Genomic DNA, 19,492 nt, shown 5'->3' on the forward strand with positions numbered 1-19,492 from the left:
TGTTTGTCATGTTGATGTTTTCATTTCATACCAAAGCTAAGGTGTAATTTCTTATCCCTGGTTTGACAATGCACAGTCATTTTGGGGCATTTCGGCCTTCGCATTGCGCTTCCACGTGATGAGTGGCGCAGTGCTACACCCATAAATACTACTATGTTACATTTGCATAGGAGTTTGCAGGGGAACGCCTATATTGCATAAAGTAATGTGTGACGCAGCTGAATACAGTGTACATTTTACCCACACAAACCATAAAAAATTATGCATTTCTGACGATACGTCATTTTTTAAATATGACTTACTGCTTGCACCGGCCTTGTGTCACACCACATGACACAAGGCCAGCGCAAGCCTCTCATCAATATTCCTCTAGTTACTTAAGGACTCAAATAGCTCTGGCATGTGTGTGGAAACTATCCATTTGTGAAAATGTACTTAGAAAAATTGCATAAGAAATGGACAATATTTAATTTAACTCAACTCAGGACCATTTGCACATCGTGAAATAAATAGAAACACAGCTGCAGGTGTTACCTGCAATGTAGGGCTTTATGGGAGGAAGACGTTGCAGCAGTGGGTTGCTCTTCCTCCAAGAAGAGAGTCATTATTGATAACGTAAATCGAGCTCTTTGTTTTAAAAGGAACCCCTCGCCTAAAAAAGAATACTGTTTCCTCTATTCTCTTACATAACATGGTCCTTCATATCTTCATAATCCAACTCAGGGTTTCATAATCTTGACAACCACAAGCAAGTCTACTAAGTGATAATGAATAAATAAATCTATGATGCAAGGTGGTGTTACAAAGTATGCATTTCTTTTACAGAATTAGTAATATTGTCATGAAGAGAACCATGCCTGTTTCTGCTGTGGTCGGTTTCATGGAGTCGGTCTTCTTGTTCCAGTACAAATTCTCTGATAATCCAGAGGCTGGAAAAGATTTTCTACAAAAACTACAAGAAAGGTAAAAAAAAAGTAGTTGTTTACATAATCACATAATGAAAATAAAAATCTATTAAAATACCCAGCGGGCTTTCTGAGCATTCCCAAAGTGACATCTCAAACTCTTGTTCATGTGGGACTTCTTGGAAGCTAGGGCCATGGCTATTACTTATCATCAGACATTTTGTCCTTGCAAGGTGAGCATTAATACTGTGTTCAAACGTCTATCCTAATCTAAAAGAGTGGGGGTAAGTTGAGCATGAGTGTTGACTGAAAACAATCAGCAAGGAGGGTTTCGTTTATGTATGGTATTGGGAAGGTATGTTGTTAAGGAGCTTAGAGGTGCCAGTTTAAGAGAGAATAACAGTCCATTGGAGAGAAATGAGCCTGAGATATGTGATAACCTATGGCATAGTGAGTTAGGTCACCTATAGGTTACAATTCTCAACACCAAACAGACATGCGTCATTGTTATTCGCTTCATATATGTTCGATGTCTTATTCTGCATTCAGTTTATTGAGGTGTAGTCATTGATTGGTCCTTACTGTTATCCTGTCGGCTTATCTAAACTTAAACATGAACCTAAACTTCCGGTGCCATTTTCCCAAATGTCTTTTTATGTGGGTGCAGTTTGGAGCATTGTCTTATACCATCCTGCTCTTGATTAGTTCTCACCCTTTCTATTGATAAGTTGGGTCATTTACTATTCATTAGTCCCTTCTTATTTCACTTGCCAGTTGCTAATCTGAGCCTTCTGTGTCCTTGTTTTCTTCCATTACTTCGGTTCTCCAATTTGCCAATATCTCTTCCCAGGCCTGGGCTATTGGTTTTTGGTGCAACCCTCTTGCTTCCTCGCTCTTCAGGACCTGTAATACAGCCCTCGCCCATCTCTCTACATCCCGCCTCCACTCCGTTATTACTGGGGCCTTAGTGGATTTCCAGCCTGCTGCTATTGGCCGCCTATATAGTACTAGTGCAGTATCTATGTACCGCTCCTGTACCTTCTCGATTTTGAGGTATTGTTTCAGGCCTACCAAGCATATCGCCGGGGTCTGTGGCATTGGGCATCCCACTAGCTTCTCTAGGTCATTTGTCACCAGTCCCCATCCAGTTTGGATCCCTGGGCACTGCCATACCATATGGTCCAGATCAGCACTCGCCACACCACATCTGGGGCATTCCGCCGGGGTGCCCCCATATATACGGGTTAAGCGCTGTGGGGTGAGATATGTCCTACGAGTGTAGTTATACTGGTTATATCTTAAACGGGTATTTCTCAATACTTTCTTTGGGTACGCCAGCATTTTCCTCCATTCCCAGTCTGTGAGGTCTTTTCCAAGGGTTCTTTCCCATTTATCTCTCAATGGTCTCAATTGGTCTAATGTGCCTTCAATTTGTGTTTTGTATAGCTTGGTGATTTGCTGGGCTTCTGTCCCTATTGTCAGTAGTTGGTGTAACATGCAGTGCGTGGTGGGTTCTGCGTTAACCGTTTCCCAGTGTTCTTGTATAATATGGGTTAGTCTTTGGTGCACTAGGAACTGACCTCTGGGAACCCCTTTTTTTTCTACTAACTCAGTGAATGAGCTCAGTACCCCCTCCTCAAATAGGTCTCCTATCGTCCCTATTCCAGCCCTTGTCCAGGGTCCTAGAACTGTGTCCATTCATTTCCCATCGATTGTCTCTGCCTTCAACACATGTAGTGGTAATGCCGGGGAGTAGGGTTTACCTATTCCTATCCTCTTTGAACATCTCTTCCAGCACATCAATGCTTCTTTCGTCAACATGCTTTTTCCTTGTAACTTCAGCTTTCGTCCTATCATTTCTGATATGATCTCTTCCATGCTTAACACTCTGCTCCCCGTGTGTCTTTCTAGCTTGCCCTCCCCTGCATTTCATCTGGCTGACCACTGTAATTGACAAGCTAAATAATATAACTCAAAGTCGGGAACTCCCAGTCCTCCCTCAGTAGTTGGTCTACATAATGTAGATAGTGCTGTGCGACTTCGGCCTCCGTCCCAGACTAGCTCTCTGAGTAGTGAGTTTAGTTCGTTAAACCATTGCATTGGGATCAATATCGGTAAGTTAGTAAAATAGTAAAGGAGGCGAGGTAACATGATCATTTTGGTTAGTGCTGTTCTGGCCATTATGGAGAGTTTCAGGGTTCTCCAGAACCCTACGGATGCTCTTAGAGAGCCGAGCGCCCTGCCAAGGTTACCCTCCCACAGATCGATCTGGTCATGATACACCTGGATGCCTAGGTACCTAAATGTGTCAGGAACCCATACCACTGTCTCCGGGAATGTCGCTGGCTGGGTACAGCCCTTTGTGATCGGAAAAACGTATGTTTTGCTTCTATTAAGTTTTAGCCCTGATAGCTCAGCAAATCTGTCCAGGGCCTGTAAGGCCCATTGAAGTCCAGTGTCCCCGTCATTAAGGTAGATTAGGATATCGTCGGCATAGAGTGAGATATTGTGTTCACTCCCTCCCCATCTCACCCCTCTGTCTTTACCCTCCCTACGGAAGTAGGTGGCTAGCAGTTCAATGGCCAGGGCAAACAGTAGCGGTGATAATGGACATCCCTGCCTGGTTCCCCTATGAATGGTGTAGGGGGTTGAGATAACTTTCCCTGTCTTGACTCTCGCTTGTGGGGCTGTGTAGAGCAGGTCTACCCATTTTACCCATTTGTCTCCCATACCCATCTTTAGCATTACTACTCTTAGGTAATCCCAGTGGATCGAGTCAAATGCTTTCTCAAAGTCTATAGCCAGCAACATCCCTTTGGGTGGCTTCGCTTCTGCTGGCATCTGTAAGATGGCAAAGAGTCGACGGAGGCTGAGTGATGTTTTGCGATTCGGTACAAACCTGTTTTGGTCCACATGTACCAGAGCTGGTATATGTTGCAGCAGCCGGTTAGCTAGGATTTTGCTGAGGATTTTAAAATCGTTGTTTAACATTGAAAGTGGTCTAAAGTTGGTAACTGAGGCCTCGTTAGTCTTTATTTTGGGCAGTGGAATCACCACTGCTTCCCTTAGTGTGTCTGGGAGAAGGCCTCTGTGTAGTGCCTCTGCATAAAGGTCTACCAGCTGTGGGGCCAATATCTTGGGGTATTTCTTGTAAAAATCCATTGGCAACCCATCAGTTCCTGGTGTTTTGCCTGGGGCCAGCTGTGTGATAGCCTCCAGTACCTCTTCCTTCGTAATTGGTCCCCCTAGTGTTTCACCTTCTCCCCTGTCTAAGGTCGGGAGCGGGAGTGATCGTAAGAATTCCGTTAGTCTGTCTTTCTCTAGTTCGTCTGGTTCCCTATATAGGTGAGTGTAATACTCTTTAAAGGCCTTGTTAATGGGTCCAGGTTGGAATCTGTTGTTTCCTCTCATGTTGCGTACACTCACTATAGGTGTTCCCTCTCCTCCTGCTTTCACCAGCCATGCTAGCATCTTCCCCGATCTACCCTCTTCTGCTTGTACTGTGGCCAAGTGTTTCTGGTAACAGTGGCATTGTAGCTGTTCCTCAGCGCAGGAGTAGGACTTCATCACCTGTTCGTACTCTTCCCTTTCTTGTGCACTCTTGTGCACTTTCTTTTCCCACCTGTGTATTGCGTCCTCAAGCTTGATTACTTCTCGTTCTAGTGTGTGCTTAATCCAGACTGTCTGCCCTATACTGCAGCCCCTCACCTCCACCTTTAGTGCCTCTCATTCTAGATACCTAGAAGACATTGATCCTTTGTTTATGTTAATTTGGTCTTCTAGGTGGGATCTAAGATTTTCTCTAAATGTCTGATCTTCTAATGCTGTTGGTGGAAGTCTCCAGATCGGAATGGGGGGCCTATCCTCATCTAGTCTCCATCTCACCAAAAGCGGGTTGTGGTCTGATATTGTTCGTCCCAGGTATTCAGTATGAAAGATACCTCTTGCTATCTCAGTAGTACATACCACCCTGTCGATTCTAGTGTGTAATTGGTGTAGTGCAGAGTAAAAGGAGTAATCCTTTTCGTTTGGGTGTTGTTCTTGCCAGATATCTACCATTCCCCATGCTTCTATCCACTCTCTTACTTTCTTCGTTGTTTTATGTGTCACTGCCCCCTGTAGTGGAGGTAAAGAGCGATCTAAGTCTACATTCATGACACTATTAAAGTCTCCTCCTATTAATAAGTCTCCATTTTGTTGGCAGGTGATGCGGCTCGAGAGACGCTGCAGGAAGGGTGCTTGATCTTGGTTGGGGGCATAGATGCTTCCCAGCATTATTGGGATCCCATGTAATCGTCCCTCCACCACCACAAATCTGCCCTCCCGATCTACCTCAATTGAGCTCGCTTCAAAAGGCACACCAGCACAGATCCAAATCAGCGCCCCCCTGGAGTAAGACGAGTACCCGGTGGCGTTTTAACTTTTCTACCTCGTTCGTTGTCAGGTGGGTTTCTTGAAGCATTGCTACATGTATGCCTCTTCTTTTCAAGTAGGCCAATACTTTGTGTCGTTTTGCCGGTGACCCCATTCCCCGTACGTTCCATGTCAGGATGCTATAGTCTGTCATCTGGGTATGTCTGTGAGGGATGCTGGTCCCACCCCCTCCCATTAATCTCTTCTCTCTGTTGTGTGTTCTGGCAACCCACGTGTGTATGATATTTTCGGTTTATGCACCTTTTGGTTCCAAACTTACGCAACCCCAACTCCCCCGCCCCAGGGCCCCTCCCTAACTGTAGGGTGTCCAGAAAAAATGTGGCAACGAGCAACTTAATACAACAAGTCTGTCTAGTTCTAGCCATTCTACTGAATAGGCGAGAAGTCTGTTGGGGGGGCTGGTACAGAGTCTGTTGGGGTCTTAATTCTGGTCGGTGTGCCCCGCCTTGGTGCGCGGCTGCACCACAATCACCCTAATTCGTCTGCCGTCTGCAGTGTCACTATCAGCTGGTTCTCTGAGCCGCAGGTGCTCTCCGCAGATGATGCTGCTGTGTCATCCGATTCATCGTCAATTTTCCTCTTTGGTGAAGTTTCTTTGTTCATTGAGGCTGCTGCTCTTAGGGCCTCTTTTTTACTCAGGTCTTTCTGAGTCTGTGATGGTCCAGCTTGTGAGCGGGGTCTGCGTCTCGTCCTCTTGTTCCCGCCTCTGGCCGGGTAGGTGGGATCACGCCCTGGGCCCTCAGTTTGCTTTCCGCTGCTTCCTCGGGCCTCCAGCCATTCCCAGGCTTCCTCTGGACTAGGGAAGAACTTGGTGCTACCGTCGATCATCACCTTCAGTTTGGCCGGGAAGATGAGTGAGTACTGTATTCCCTCTTCTCTCAGTGCTCTCTTTACTCCCATAAAGGAGGCTCTCCTATTTTGAACCTCAAGAGTAAAGTATGGGAAGAGGGTCACTTCTCCGTTGCCTACTCTGTGGGGGCCCATCTCCGTAGTCCTCTGGAGCAGGATGTCCCTGTCTCTATAATGTAGCAGACGTGCTATCACCACCCTTGGCGGTCGACCTGGTGCCGGCTGTCTCGCAGGAACTCGGTGCGCTCTCTCTAGCGCGAAGAATGGTGTCAGGCAGTCTGGAGCTACTGTCTCCTTCATCCACTTCTCCAGGTATTCCACCATGTTTGTGCCCTCTGTTCCTTCTGGCAGACCCACCACTCGTACATTGTTCTTTCGGCTTCGTCCCTCTGCATCTTCTGCTCTTTGTTCCAACCTTGTTATTCTACCTGTCAAGTGCAGTACAGTGGCTTCCAAGTCCTTTTGTCTCGGGATTATATGTGTCAGGATCTTCTCTGTGTCTTCAACCCTGTCTGCTAGCTTTTGATGATCTGCTCGGAGGAGACCCACTTCCACTGCGACCTGACTGATGTTGTGTTGCAGTGTGGTTTTTGTGTCTTCTATTGCTCCTAGGATTTTGTCCAAATTTTCCTGCATCGTGGATTGTGTTGGTTCATGCTTGTCTCCACCTCTACTACCATCAAGTGCCTGACGCTCCATTTTTTTCCCTCCTCGGCGGCTTTTTGATGTCATCAGTGCTGTTATATTGGGTTCCAGCCTTGGATATCACTTGTACCTCGGGCCTCTGTGTGCTTCTACTGCCATCTGTTTTAACCCCCCGGTGGTTCTGTTGGGAGCCGTACCACTCGCCTGAGTTGTTTATGCATATGTGGTGCTGCTCCTCAGTGCACGGGCTGCGTCACAGGTCAGTTTCGCCCTTTGCCAGGCTCTCCCTGATTCTTGCTCTCTCGGTTCTTTTGCTTGTGGGGTAGTTGTCAACTATCTCCCCATGTTGTTGGCTTCCTCATGCCCCCCACCTCAGTCTCACTGGTGTTCGTGGGCTCGCCCCCGTTAGGCCGAGGTCCTGTATCGCCTCTTTATTATTTGTTCAGCTTCTCCGCTTCTCTCCGATGCGCGATCATAGTCTCTCTGGCTGTGAGCCTTGGGGGCGTCCTATTAGTTCCTAATTCTTCCTAGCGTACTTTTGTTGTCCTTTCTTCGGTTGTGATCTTGGGTTCTCCCCTCTTCCTTGGCCTTGGCTAGGGCTTCGCTCACCTGGGTTGCTGTATTGTGCGGAGTCAGTTCTTCAGCATCGGCTCCTTCCCCGCCCGTACTTCCTCTGTGTCGGTCCTCCTCTCTCCTCTTCAGGGGGGCCTCAGCTGGTGGGTGGCATCCACCCACCGTGTTTTATCTTCCGGGCCCAGGCCCTTTACTTGCAGAGGGTTGGGCCGCTGTTCCCCGCCAGGCCCTGCACCCCGCATGCCGGCGATTTACTGCGCCTCGGGGGAGAGCCGACAGCGTCCCCCACGCTCAGGGACAGGCCCGCTCCCTCTGCTCCACTTGTTACGACCTCAATAGGCGGGCGTCACTCCCTCCGTTCGGCCAAGCGAGGGTAGTCGTCCCCCGTTCTGCTCGTTCACCCGGGGACAGGGGTCACTAGCATTCCACTCGCCTTATATGTCCGCGCCTACTCTGTTCAGTTTTTCGAGACGTGCCGTTCGGCATCTACGTTTACTCGAGCTCCCGGTAGGCCCCAGGTGCGGCGGAGTTTCTGGCTCCAGGTCCCCCCCAAGTCAAGCGGCTCCTCTTCATGCGACACCGCTATCTCTAGCGGCAGATCAGCACTTCTCAGGAGCCGACAGCGTCTCCCGCGCTCAGGGGCAGGCCCGCTCCCTCCGCTCCGCTTGTTCCAACCTCAATAGGCGGGCGTCACTCCCTCCGTTCAGTCAAGCAAGGGTGGTCGTCCTCCGTTCTGCTCGTTCACCCGGGGGCAGGGGTCCCTAGCGTTCCACTCGTCTTATATGTCCGCGCCTCCTCTGTTCAGTCATTCGAGCCCTGCCATTCGGCGTCTACGTTTACTCTAGCTCCCGGTAGGCCCCAGGTGCGGCGGGGTTTCTGGCTCCAGGTCCTCCCAAGTCAAGCAGCTCTTTCTCACGCAATATCGCTATCTCTAGCGGCAGATCAGCACTTCTCAGGAACTGGCATCGTCCCCCACGCTCAGCGGCAGGCCCGCTCCCTCCGCTCCGCTTGTTACAATAGGCGGGCGTCGCTCCCTCCGTTCAGTCAAGCGAGGGTGGTCGTCCTCCGTTCTGCTCGTTCACTCGGTGGCAGGGGTCGCTAGCATTCCCCTCGGCTTATATGTCCGCGCCTCCTCTGTTTAGTCATTCGAGCCCTGCCGTCCGGCTTCTACGTTTACTCGAGCTCTCGGTAGGCCCCAGGTGCGGCGGGGTTTCTGGCTCCTGGCCCCCCCAAGTCAAGCGGCTCTTCCTCACGTGGTACCGCTATCTCTAGCGGCAGATCAGCACTTCTCAGGAGCCGACAGTGTCCCCCACACTCAGGGGCAGGCCCTCTCCCTCCGCTCCGCTTGTTACGACCTCAATAGACGGGCGTCACTCCCTCCGTTCGACCAAGCGAGGGTAGCCGTCCTCCGCTCTGCTCGTTCACCCGGGGGCAGGGGTCGCCAGCATTCCACTCGCCTTATATGTCCGTGCCTCCTCTGTTCAGTCATTCGAGTCCTGCCATTCGGCGTCTACGTTTACTCGAGCTCCCGGTAGGCCCCAGGTGCGGCAGGGTTTCTGGCTCCTGGCCCCCCCAAGTCAAGCGGCTCTTCCTCATGCGACACCGCTATCTCTAGCAGCAGATCAGCACTTCTCAGGCGCCAAATTCACTCTGGCGGGGCTCCGTTTTTGAGGATAATTGCAAGGCCCCGTCGGAGCACACGGACTACGCGTCCGACATCTTGGCTTCCCTAGCCATGTCCCCCCTGGGGCAATACATTCATAGTGTGCGTGCCACAGATCCATTTTGCAGTGTGATAGCTTGGATGGCTAAGGCTGACTCAGATAGCCTAGGAAAGCCTACACACTCTGAACATAAATGTATGATTATATAAGATACCAAAGTGGGCATAATTAATTTACCTGAAATGGAAAACATATGAATTACAGCAATCGTAGTGATTCACATAGCAAATACATCAGTTTATGTATGTGTATTTGATGTGTGTTTGTGCATAGTGTATCGACACACGCAATTTGTATTGGTTTGTGTTAGACCTGACAGCCTTAGGGTGGTCATCTCCAAACTTATTGCCTGCCTCCCTTCACTTTTCTGACACTGTTATTGCTGGTTTTAGGACTTAGTGCACTTTACCACTGCTAAAAAGTGCTAAGGTGAATATGCTCTTTCCCTTACAAATTGTGAAATTGATTCATCCCCAATTGGCATATTTGAGTTACTTATAATTCCCTAGTAAAGTGCACTGCATGTGCCCAGGGCCTGTAAATTGAATGCTACTAGTGGTCCTGCAGCACTGATTGTGCCACCCACACAAGTAGCCCCTTAACCATGTCTCAGACCTGCCACTGCAAGGCCTGGGTGTGCGATTTCACTGCCAGTTCGACATGGCATTTAAAAGTACTTGCCATGCCTTAAACTCCCCTTTTTCTACATATATGTCACCCCTAAGGTAGGCCCCTAGGTAACCCACAGGGCAGGGTGCAATGTAGGTAATCAGCAGGACATGTACATATGTGTTTTATATTTCCTGGTAGTGAACAACCCCTAACCTCATTTTCTACTACTAAGAGGCCTGCTCCTTTCATAGACTAGCATTAGTACTGCCCTCATAAACGTTTTGAGTGGTAAATTCTGATCAGAAAGGGGTAACCAGGTCATGTTGAATATGGCCACAATGGTAATAGAACATCCTGCTGGCTCGTGAGGTCGTATTTTAAACTACTATTTTAGAAATTAAACTTTTAGAAAATGAGCATTTCTCTGCATTTAAAATCCATCTGTGCCTTACAAACTGTCTTCAATCAATGTGTGGGCTGTGCTGGTTGACAGCTCCCTTGTGCATTTCACCCAGACAACAACAAACACAGGACACTGAGTCACACATGCACTCATCTGCATACTGAATGGGCCTTCCTGGGCTGGAAAAGAGGACGGCCTGGCACTTACATTTCAAAGGCTTGTGGCCTGTCCTCACACAATCGACTTACAAACCTCCTACTGGGGTCCTGGTAGACAGATCTGTACTGAAAGGAACTTGGGCTCTTCAAAACCACTCATAGAATTTTCCCTCACGTGAAAGGGATTTTGGGTGTATAGACTGGGCCTCTGACTCCACCAACTCAGACACTTCTGGGCCTGAACCTGCAACATGTCAAGAGGAACTGCCTGGCTGCCCAAAGGACTCATCTGGACTGCTTTGCTGAGAAGCACTGAAGCCCTGCTGGCATCTGACATTGCTGAGAAGTTCTCTTCAAGGGCTTGGAATGAGCTTGCCTCCTGTTTTCTGAAGTCTCAGGGCCAAAAAAACTTAAACTCTTCAAGAAACTCCTTGTGCACCAAAAATCGATGCACGCCCTGCCGTAAATGACACCCAGCCTGCCTTGAGCCCGAGAAATCGACACACATCGAACCGGAATGACGCAGCCCGCCTTCCCGAATGGAAATTTGACTCAGCACCTGCATTGCAGCAGAAACTTCGACGCATCGCCTACCGGATATACGCAACACCCATGCCCGCTTTCAGAGAGTCAAGGATTTTCCTAGCATGGTCCCTGGGTGTCAAAAAGATCGCCGCATCTCAATGACAAACCAAGAATGTGCACCAAAAAAGAAATTATGCAATGTCTGTGTAGTGTCAGAATCCCAGAATCCAACTCACACCTTATTTTTCCATGCATCTCCTCCTCTGCGGTCTTCGTGCATGTTATTTTTTTATGTAAACCAGGTAGTTTGTGTAATCAAGAGACAATTGTTGATTTCTAAGATTTAAGACTCTTTTTATACTTGCAAAGGTAATATTTCAACATGTGCTTTTTGAATCTTCATCATTTTAACCTTATTTTATTCAGATAAATATTATCTATTTTTCTAATCCTGTGTGGTGTATTTTTGTGGTGTTTTTACTTTGTTACTGTATGATTTATTGCACAAAATATTTTTACACATTGCCTTCTAAGTTAGGCCTTACTGCTCAGAGCTAAGCTACCAGAGGGTGGGCACAGAATAATTTCGATTGTGTGTGACTTAAACTGACTAGGATTGTGGTCCATACTGGGACAAGGGTATATCCCTCTGACAGCTAGAGATTACGGGGGACATTACAACATTGGCGGTAAAAGCCGCTTACCGCCGTGCAGAAGACCGCCAATACACCGCCACGGCCGCGGAAATCCACCACAGCTATTATGACCCACATCTCGGAATCCGCCGAAATTCAGACACCCACACAAGTCCGCCACACCAAAGGTCAGTGATAAACTGGCAAAAACAAAACCTCCACCGTCACGCGAACATAAACACGCACATGCTATCATGACCCACGAATCCACGCGGCGGTCTTTCAACCGCGGTATTCCATTGGCGGTACACACCGCCGCGCTCAAAATACACACACATCTCGAAAACACCGCCACATTGGACAATTCGAATTACACACAACTGATACACATACACCCACACACCCAATACAATATAAAACACACACCCACATCACCCACAAACCCCTATGACTAACAATTATTGACGAAGGCCAGAGAGAGAGAGCACAGAATAGACAACCCCACCACACAGAGGCACACAACACCATCACCCACACAACATCCACGCACAAAACACCACACACCACTACACATCACCACACTCATCACCACATACACCACCCCACACATCACCTACACCACCCCATGGCACGGCAAAGACACCCCAGGTTCTCCGAGGAGGAGCTCAGGGTCATGGTGGAGGAAATCGTACGGGTAGAGCCACAGCTATTTGGATCACAGGTGCAGCACACCTCCATAACTAAGAAGATGGAGCTATGGCGAAGAATAGTCGACAGGGTCAACGCAGTGGGGCAGCACCCAAGAAATCGGGACAACATCAGGAAGAGGTGGAACGACCTACGGGGGAAGGTGCGTTCCGTGGTCTCCAGGCACAACATCGCGGTACAGCGGACTGGCGGCAGACCCCCACCTCCTCCCCCCACAACTAACAACATGGGAGGAGCAGGTCTTGACCATTATGCATCCTGAGGGCCTCGGAGGAGTCGGTGGAGGAATGGACACTGGTAAGTCAAATCTTAACTATCATATCCCCCACCCTACCTGCATGCTATTACACACCCCCACCCTCACCCCCTCCCCTATCACTCCAACTCCTCACTAATGTACTAATGACACAAACCACCCATCCCAACACTAAGCCCTGCATGACACAACAAAGCATGGACACCCATCACTAAAGCATGCCCACTGCACATACCCATAACACCCCCCTCAACCATCATCACACAAGCCCACACACAGGAATGCTAGCACTGGGGTACACGGTCACCCACCCATTACACACCATGAGACACACACATGCAATATTCATGCTTTTACACCCCTGCAGGACCACTACCCAACGTCACCAGACAGGAGGGTCCAGACATCTCCACCTCACCCACAGAAGAGGCCCACAGTGATGACAGCAGCTCTAGGCCAACTGGATCCGGATGACCAGACCGGACCATCATGGGCCTCGGGACAGTCGGTTCCCCTCGCACAGGCACAGCCCACCACAGACCTTCCACCCTCTGGTAACACCAGCACAGTACCCACCCAGCGGGCCCATACCTCCGTCCCCAGGACACGTCAACCAGCTGTGTGTCCACCACTACAGGGAACCCAGGATAACCCACCACCCCAACAACAACAGGGACCTGGGGACAGCGGTAGTGGGCACACGGTCCAGGGGACGGAGGCCCAGGAACACAGGGGAACTGGGAAGGCTGCTATGCGACAGGGGGCTGACAGGCCAAGGGAACCCACTCTCCACAAGGCCCTCTCCTCCATCATGGGAGCATACCACCACTCCCAGGAGACGATGGCTACGGTCCTGGCCAAGTTTCAGGAGACCTGCAGGAGAAACAGTATTTGGGCTTCAGGGAGGAACTCAGAACCATCAGCTCCGCCCTGGGCACCATCATAGGGGTGCTGAAGGACATACAAAACACCATGCGGGACACCGTGGCACTCCAAGGGGCCCCTGACACTAGCATGGACGATGAACTGCCCACCACCTCCGGCGGCGCTAGTGGACAGGAGGCACCGCCACAGGACCACCACACCAGCACCCCACCCCCTGCAGACGGAGAACCACCCCGCAAGCGGTCCCTGAGATCCAGGAACAGGCCAGAGCATGATGGCAAGACCCCCGCCAGGAAATAAGACCACCCTGATTGTCATCCCACTGTCCCACTTTGTAACCCTGTCCATATTGGAACTGCCCCAGCTCCACCTCCTATGCCCATATGAGCAGTGCACCTGTGAGACTAATAGACTGGACTCTGCCACGGACATTCCTCCACCATCACCCCTCACCATTTTACCACCCCCTCCAATAATTAGCATGTCAATAAACACCCTTGAAGCACAAAACAATCTGGAGTCAGTCTGTGATTTAGAAAATGTGTATTAGTCGTGACAGTGACAAAATCCGTTCTCAAAAGTAATGTCAACATACCAATGTCACACATCACAAGTCCATGAAGGATGCAAGCAGATGACACACGCTGGTAACCATACCTGTGAAACCGTAATGGAAATGTACAACTCAGTCACCATATACTGGTTGAAACTGACAGACAGGATAGAGGTAGAAGTGTGAAAGTACTTGTAGTAGTCAAGAAAGTGTTCTCACCTGTGTGTCACTGGAAATATTGCTATATGACTGAGTCCCTGTTGTCAATGTCTTCTTCCTCTGGTTCCTCCTCATCACTGTCTACAGGCTCCACAGCTGCCACAACACCGTCATCTGGACCATCCTCCTGCAGAAAAGGCACCTGGCGTCGCAAAGCAAGATTGTGAAGCATACAGCAGGCGATGATGATCTGGCACACCTTCCTTGGTGAGTAGAATAGGGAACCCCCTGTCATTTGGAGGCACCTGAACCTAGCCTTCAGGAGGCCGAAGGTGCGTTCGATCACCCTCCTAGTCCACCCATGGGCCTCATTGTAGCGTTCCTCTGCCCTGGTCCTGGGATTCCTCACTGGGGTCAATAGCCATTACAGGTTCGGGTAACCAGAGTCCCCTAATAGCCACACTCAGTGCCTCTGGAGTTGACCCATCACATAAGGGATGCTGCTATTCCACAGGATGTAGGCATCATGCACAGAGCCAGGGAACATAGCATTTCGATGTACTGGTCTGCCAAACATACCATCTGTACATTCATCGAATGATAACTCTTCTGGTTCCTGTACACCTGTTCACTTCTTTTGGGGGGGGGGACCAGAGCTACATGGGTCCCATCAATGGCACCTATGATGTTAGGGATATGTCCAAGGGCATAGAAGTCACCTTTAACAGTAGCCAAATCCTCCACCTGAGGGAAAACGATTTAGCTCCTCATGTGTTTCAGCAGGGCAGACAACACTCTGGACAACACGTTGGAAAACAGGCTGGGACATCCCTGATGCCATGGCCACTGTTGTTTGAAATGACCCACTTGCAAAGAAATGGAGCACTGATAGCACCTGCACTTGAGGGGGGATTCCTGTGGGATGGCGGATTGCTGACAACAGGTCTGGCTCCAACTGGGTACACAGTTCCTGAATTGTGGCACAGTCAAACCTGTAGGTGATGATTAAATGTCACTCCTCCATTGTCAACAGGTCCCCCAGCGGTCGGTACACCGGAGGATTCCGCCATCTCCTCACATGTCCCAGCTGACGGTGCATAGGAAGGACAAAAGCGACGACAGAGTCAAGCTACTCGGAGGTATGTACCAACAGCTACACAGAACATAAAACATAATCCAAAATGTTGTCTGTAAGTGTGTTGAGTCCAGGCCTAGCTATGTGTGACGCAGTTGAAAATGAAGCCATGTGGGCCCCTGAAATGGCGGCTGCCTGACCTCTAAACTGGGACAATTGGATGTGAGGTAACTGCGCTGGCGTTGTACACCGTCGCGGTAGGCGGTCGAAGACCGCGGCGCAATGCTGCATTGGTTAACATTGGACCCTATGGGTCCCAGGAGCCAATGACAAAGTGCGCCGGCGGTGATGATACGCACCGCTGCGGATGTCACCGCTGAGGACGTCACCGCTGCTGACGTGACCGCCATTTTCTATCTGTTGAATCACTCAATCCCTGATCTTCGACAGGAGAGGACCTATACTGCAAGTGCTGCTGTGACCTCAGTCTAGAAGAGACAATGGCACGTGCATCTGGGGAAAGGGCCCCTGCCTTCACTGCACAGGAGTTGGGGAAGCTCGTCGACGGGGTCCTCCCCCAGTACACGCTACTCTACGGTCCTCCAGACCAACAGGTGAGTACATAGGGTGCAAGTTGTATGGGCTATGCCTGGGTGGAGAGGGCTGGTTGTAAGAAGGAAGGGGGCAGAGTTCTGCGAGCATGAAGGACTGTGAATGCATGTGCCACATGGCAAGGGCAGGGATGTGGCCCACTCACTTCGACGGTGCAGTTGGTAATGACTTCTCTTCTTCCCCTGTACATGTCATGTAGGTCAGCGCCCACCAGATGAAGGATATTTGGCGTGCCATCGCCAAGGACGTCCAGACCCTGGGGGTCCACCAGAGACGGAGCACCCACTGCCGTAAAAGATGGGAGGACATTCGCCACTGGAGCAAGAAGATGGCAGAGGCTCAGCTGGGGATGGCCTCCCAACGTGGGAGGGGTCCCCGTCACACCATGACCCCCCTGATGTTCCGGATCCTGGCGGTGGCCTACCCTGAGTTGGATGGGCTTGAGGGCATCACAGCAGACACAAGGGGGTGAGTCAAACAACATTCTGCTGACTTTGCGCGCAGTGGAGGGGTCTGGGTGGAGGAGGAGGGCTGTGGGTTTCCCTAGGCCAGGGCGAGTTCCGTAGGCTAGGCCCCTCCGTAATGCAGGCCATGTGCCACTCCACCCCAACTCTGTAGAGTGCCAAGTACAGGTATACATGCCCCTGTGTCATCTATGTGTGCAGATGTCCACCATAACCATGTAGGCCATATCCCAGGAACTGCATCTGTAGAGCCCAACAGCATGGCGTAGTGCAGGGGGCTGCTGTGTCTGTATTGTCCGCCAACGGTAGCGGTAAGCCATGCACTCAACCTGTCTTTCTTCTGTCGTTCCCCCCCTTTTTGTGCTCTCCCTGTTCTTTTGTGCATCAGCATCATCAGACGGAGGTACAGTGGCACCGGAGCACGAGGGGGCTGCATCCCACATGGCCATGGAGGGCCACACCACGGACTCTGAATACACCAGTGGGACGGAGGGCGAGGAGAGCTTCACGGCGGTCACCGGATCAGCAACCAGCGACACGGACTCGTCCAACATCTGTGCCCCCCACTTCTACAGGTACAGCCGCCACCCCCCCTACCAGCACCGCCCTCCCAGCAGCCCCTCAGCATGTGCCCTGTGCCCGCTCACCCAGGAGGGTGGGCATCACCTTCGCCCCAGGCACCTCAGCCCCTGCCCCTGTCACCTCTGCTGCCCTCAATGAGGAGGCCATTGACCTCCTCAGGTCACTCACTGTTGGGCAGTCTACCATTGTGAATGCCATCCAGGGTGTAGAAAGGGAGTTGCAACACGGTAATGCATTCCTGGAGGGCATTCATTCTGGTCAGGCTGCCCTTCAGCGAACCCTGCAATCTCTGGCCTCAGCACTGATGGGAGCCATTGTCCCTGTGTCTAGCCTCCCCCCTCCAACCTCCTCCACCCAGACCCAATCCCCTGTACCTTTGCCTATCCCAAGCACACCATCAGACCAGCCTGCACACACGTCAACACACAAGGGACGCTCAGGCAAACATAGGCACCACACATCCCACAGGCACTCAAACAAGCATCACCCACATACAGACACAGCAACATCCACAGCATCCACTGTGTCCCCCTCCTCCTCATCTCCCTCCTCCCTCCCAGTCTCATCTACACTCTCACCTGCATACACTACCACTACAGCCACTAGGACTCGCACCAGAACACCCACCACTACACCCCGCTCACCTGCACTCACCACCCCACTACCATTTACACGTCCCCTGTGTCCTCTCCCAATGTGTCTGTGACGCCCCCTCCCAAAGTACACAAACGCGGGCACACACACACCCAACATCCATCCACCTCACGACAGCCTCCAGAACATGCACCTGCACCCAAATCATCAAAAGTTACACCTCCTACAACCACCTCCTCTTCCTCCACTCCCAGACCCCCTCCAGCTACCCGTCCCAGTGTTCGTCAGAAACCTTTCCTGAGCAACGTTCACCTCTTTCCCACCACCCCCCCACCAGTTCATAGGTCCCGTACTAGCACCTCAGCCAAAAAATCTCCGGTACCAGTGGTGCCTGTTACGGTATGTGGAGTGCACCGGGCACCAGGGCAGCCAGTGTGACATGGAGTCAAAGCATAGCCAGTCCCCCCGTGAAGCACCAGAGGTTGGACAGTGCCTGACGGGATAGGGGGAAGACTCCAGCCGGCAAAGCCGCTCACAAGAGTCCCGGGGGGAGTGTCGACTCAGCTGTGACTCCTCCCAAGGTGGGGAAGGGGCAGAAGAAAGTGCCAAAGTCCGGGAAGAGCAGCACGCGGAGAAGGCTGCCATCATCCCCGCTGCCCAGGAGGCCACCGCCAGCCCGATCGTCACTGGTGAGGAGACCACCGCCAGAATCAGTGCCCAGGAGGGCAGCCCGATCATCACTGGTCAGGAGACCACCGCCAGAGTCAGTGCCCAGGAGGGCAGTCCGATCATTACTGGTCAGGAGACCACTGCCAGAGTCAGTGCCCAGGAGGGCAGTCCCATCGTCACTGGTCAGGAGACCACCGCCAGAGTCAGTGCCCAGGAGGGCCCGGGCAGCCACAGCCCCACTGGGCAATGAGGGACCGCCATGGCAAAGACCGCTGAACAGGTCAGAAACTGCAAATTCAAGCACCGCTGAACAGGGCAAAGACCGCCATGGCAAGCACCGCTGAACAGGGCAAGCACCGCCAAGTCAAGCACCGGTAGCCCATGTGCGGCAGGGGCAGTGACGGAACTGGGACCGTCACGGGGAGAGTGATGCACTCTGGGCACCATTCCCCCTCCAGAACCAGTGGGGAACAGCATCCACTACCTCAGTCCTTACCAGGATGAAGCACTCTGGGCACCAGTCCCCCTCCAGAACCAGTGGAGACTGTCATCCACTTGAGAGACTGTGGCTTTGCACTCCCCAGGATGGTACAGTGGGCAACCCACCCACTGTAGAGACTTGAGAGACTGTGGCTTTGCACTCCCCAGTATAAAGCAGTGGGCAAACCACCCACTGAAAAGACATGTGAGACTGTGGCTTTGCACTCCCCAGGATAAAGCAGTGGGCAAACCACCCACTGAAAAGACTTGTGAGACTGTGGCTTTGCACTCCCCAGGATAAAGCAGTGGGCAAACCACCCACTGAAAAGACTTGTGAGACTGTGGCTTTGCACTCCCCAAGATAAAGCAGTGGGCAAACCACCCACTGTAGAGACTTGTGAGACTGTGGCTTTGCACTCCCCACAATACATCAATGGGCATGGAGCCCCCTCGTGGATCTGGCGTGGTGCACTCATCCAGCTGAGGTGCCCCCCATTCCTTCCCCCTGAGGTGCCTGTTGTATTTCTATCTGATGCCCTGGCAGTGTTCTCTCCGTTTCTGGTCAGGTATCTGATGTGGGCCTCGCCCATGCATTTTGGGCCCAGTAGTCCACAGACATTGAATGGTGCATACCTGCACTACTAATCGTGATGTATATTTTGTAGAATGTGTATATATATATGTATACATTTCCTTACTGTATTTTGATATATTACAATGGTTGAACTCTTTTCCTTTTGTCTTTGCATTCTTCCGGGGGGGTTGGGGGTTGTTACTGTGATGTTTGGATATGCATTGGTGTGTGTGTTGTAGTGGGTGAGGGTCTGGTTGGGGGTGGTTGTGTTGCGTGTGTGTGTCCCTGACTTTTGCCTGCCCCTCCCCTATGTCGTAGGTGCAGTACTCACCGTTGTCTTCGGCACCAGCGTTGCTGATGATCGTAGAGGAGCAGGAAGACTATCGCAGGGAGTATTTGGAGTTCCGGCTCCATGGTG

General features: G+C 51.2%; 1 protein-coding gene across 1 annotated transcript in view; it reads left to right on the forward strand.

Moving 5' to 3' along the window:
* The window catches only part of LOC138247427 (putative methyltransferase DDB_G0268948), a 354,679-nt gene that overhangs the window by 289,198 nt on the left and 45,989 nt on the right, over positions 1-19,492 (forward strand). Inside the window, exon 6 of the mRNA XM_069202058.1 lies at positions 826-963. Within this exon, the coding sequence (XP_069058159.1) occupies positions 826-963 (138 nt within the window). The remainder of the gene's footprint in view (positions 1-825; positions 964-19,492) is intronic.

This window comes from Pleurodeles waltl, chromosome 7 (genome assembly GCF_031143425.1).
Source record: "Pleurodeles waltl isolate 20211129_DDA chromosome 7, aPleWal1.hap1.20221129, whole genome shotgun sequence".
Taxonomy (NCBI): domain Eukaryota; kingdom Metazoa; phylum Chordata; class Amphibia; order Caudata; family Salamandridae; genus Pleurodeles; species Pleurodeles waltl.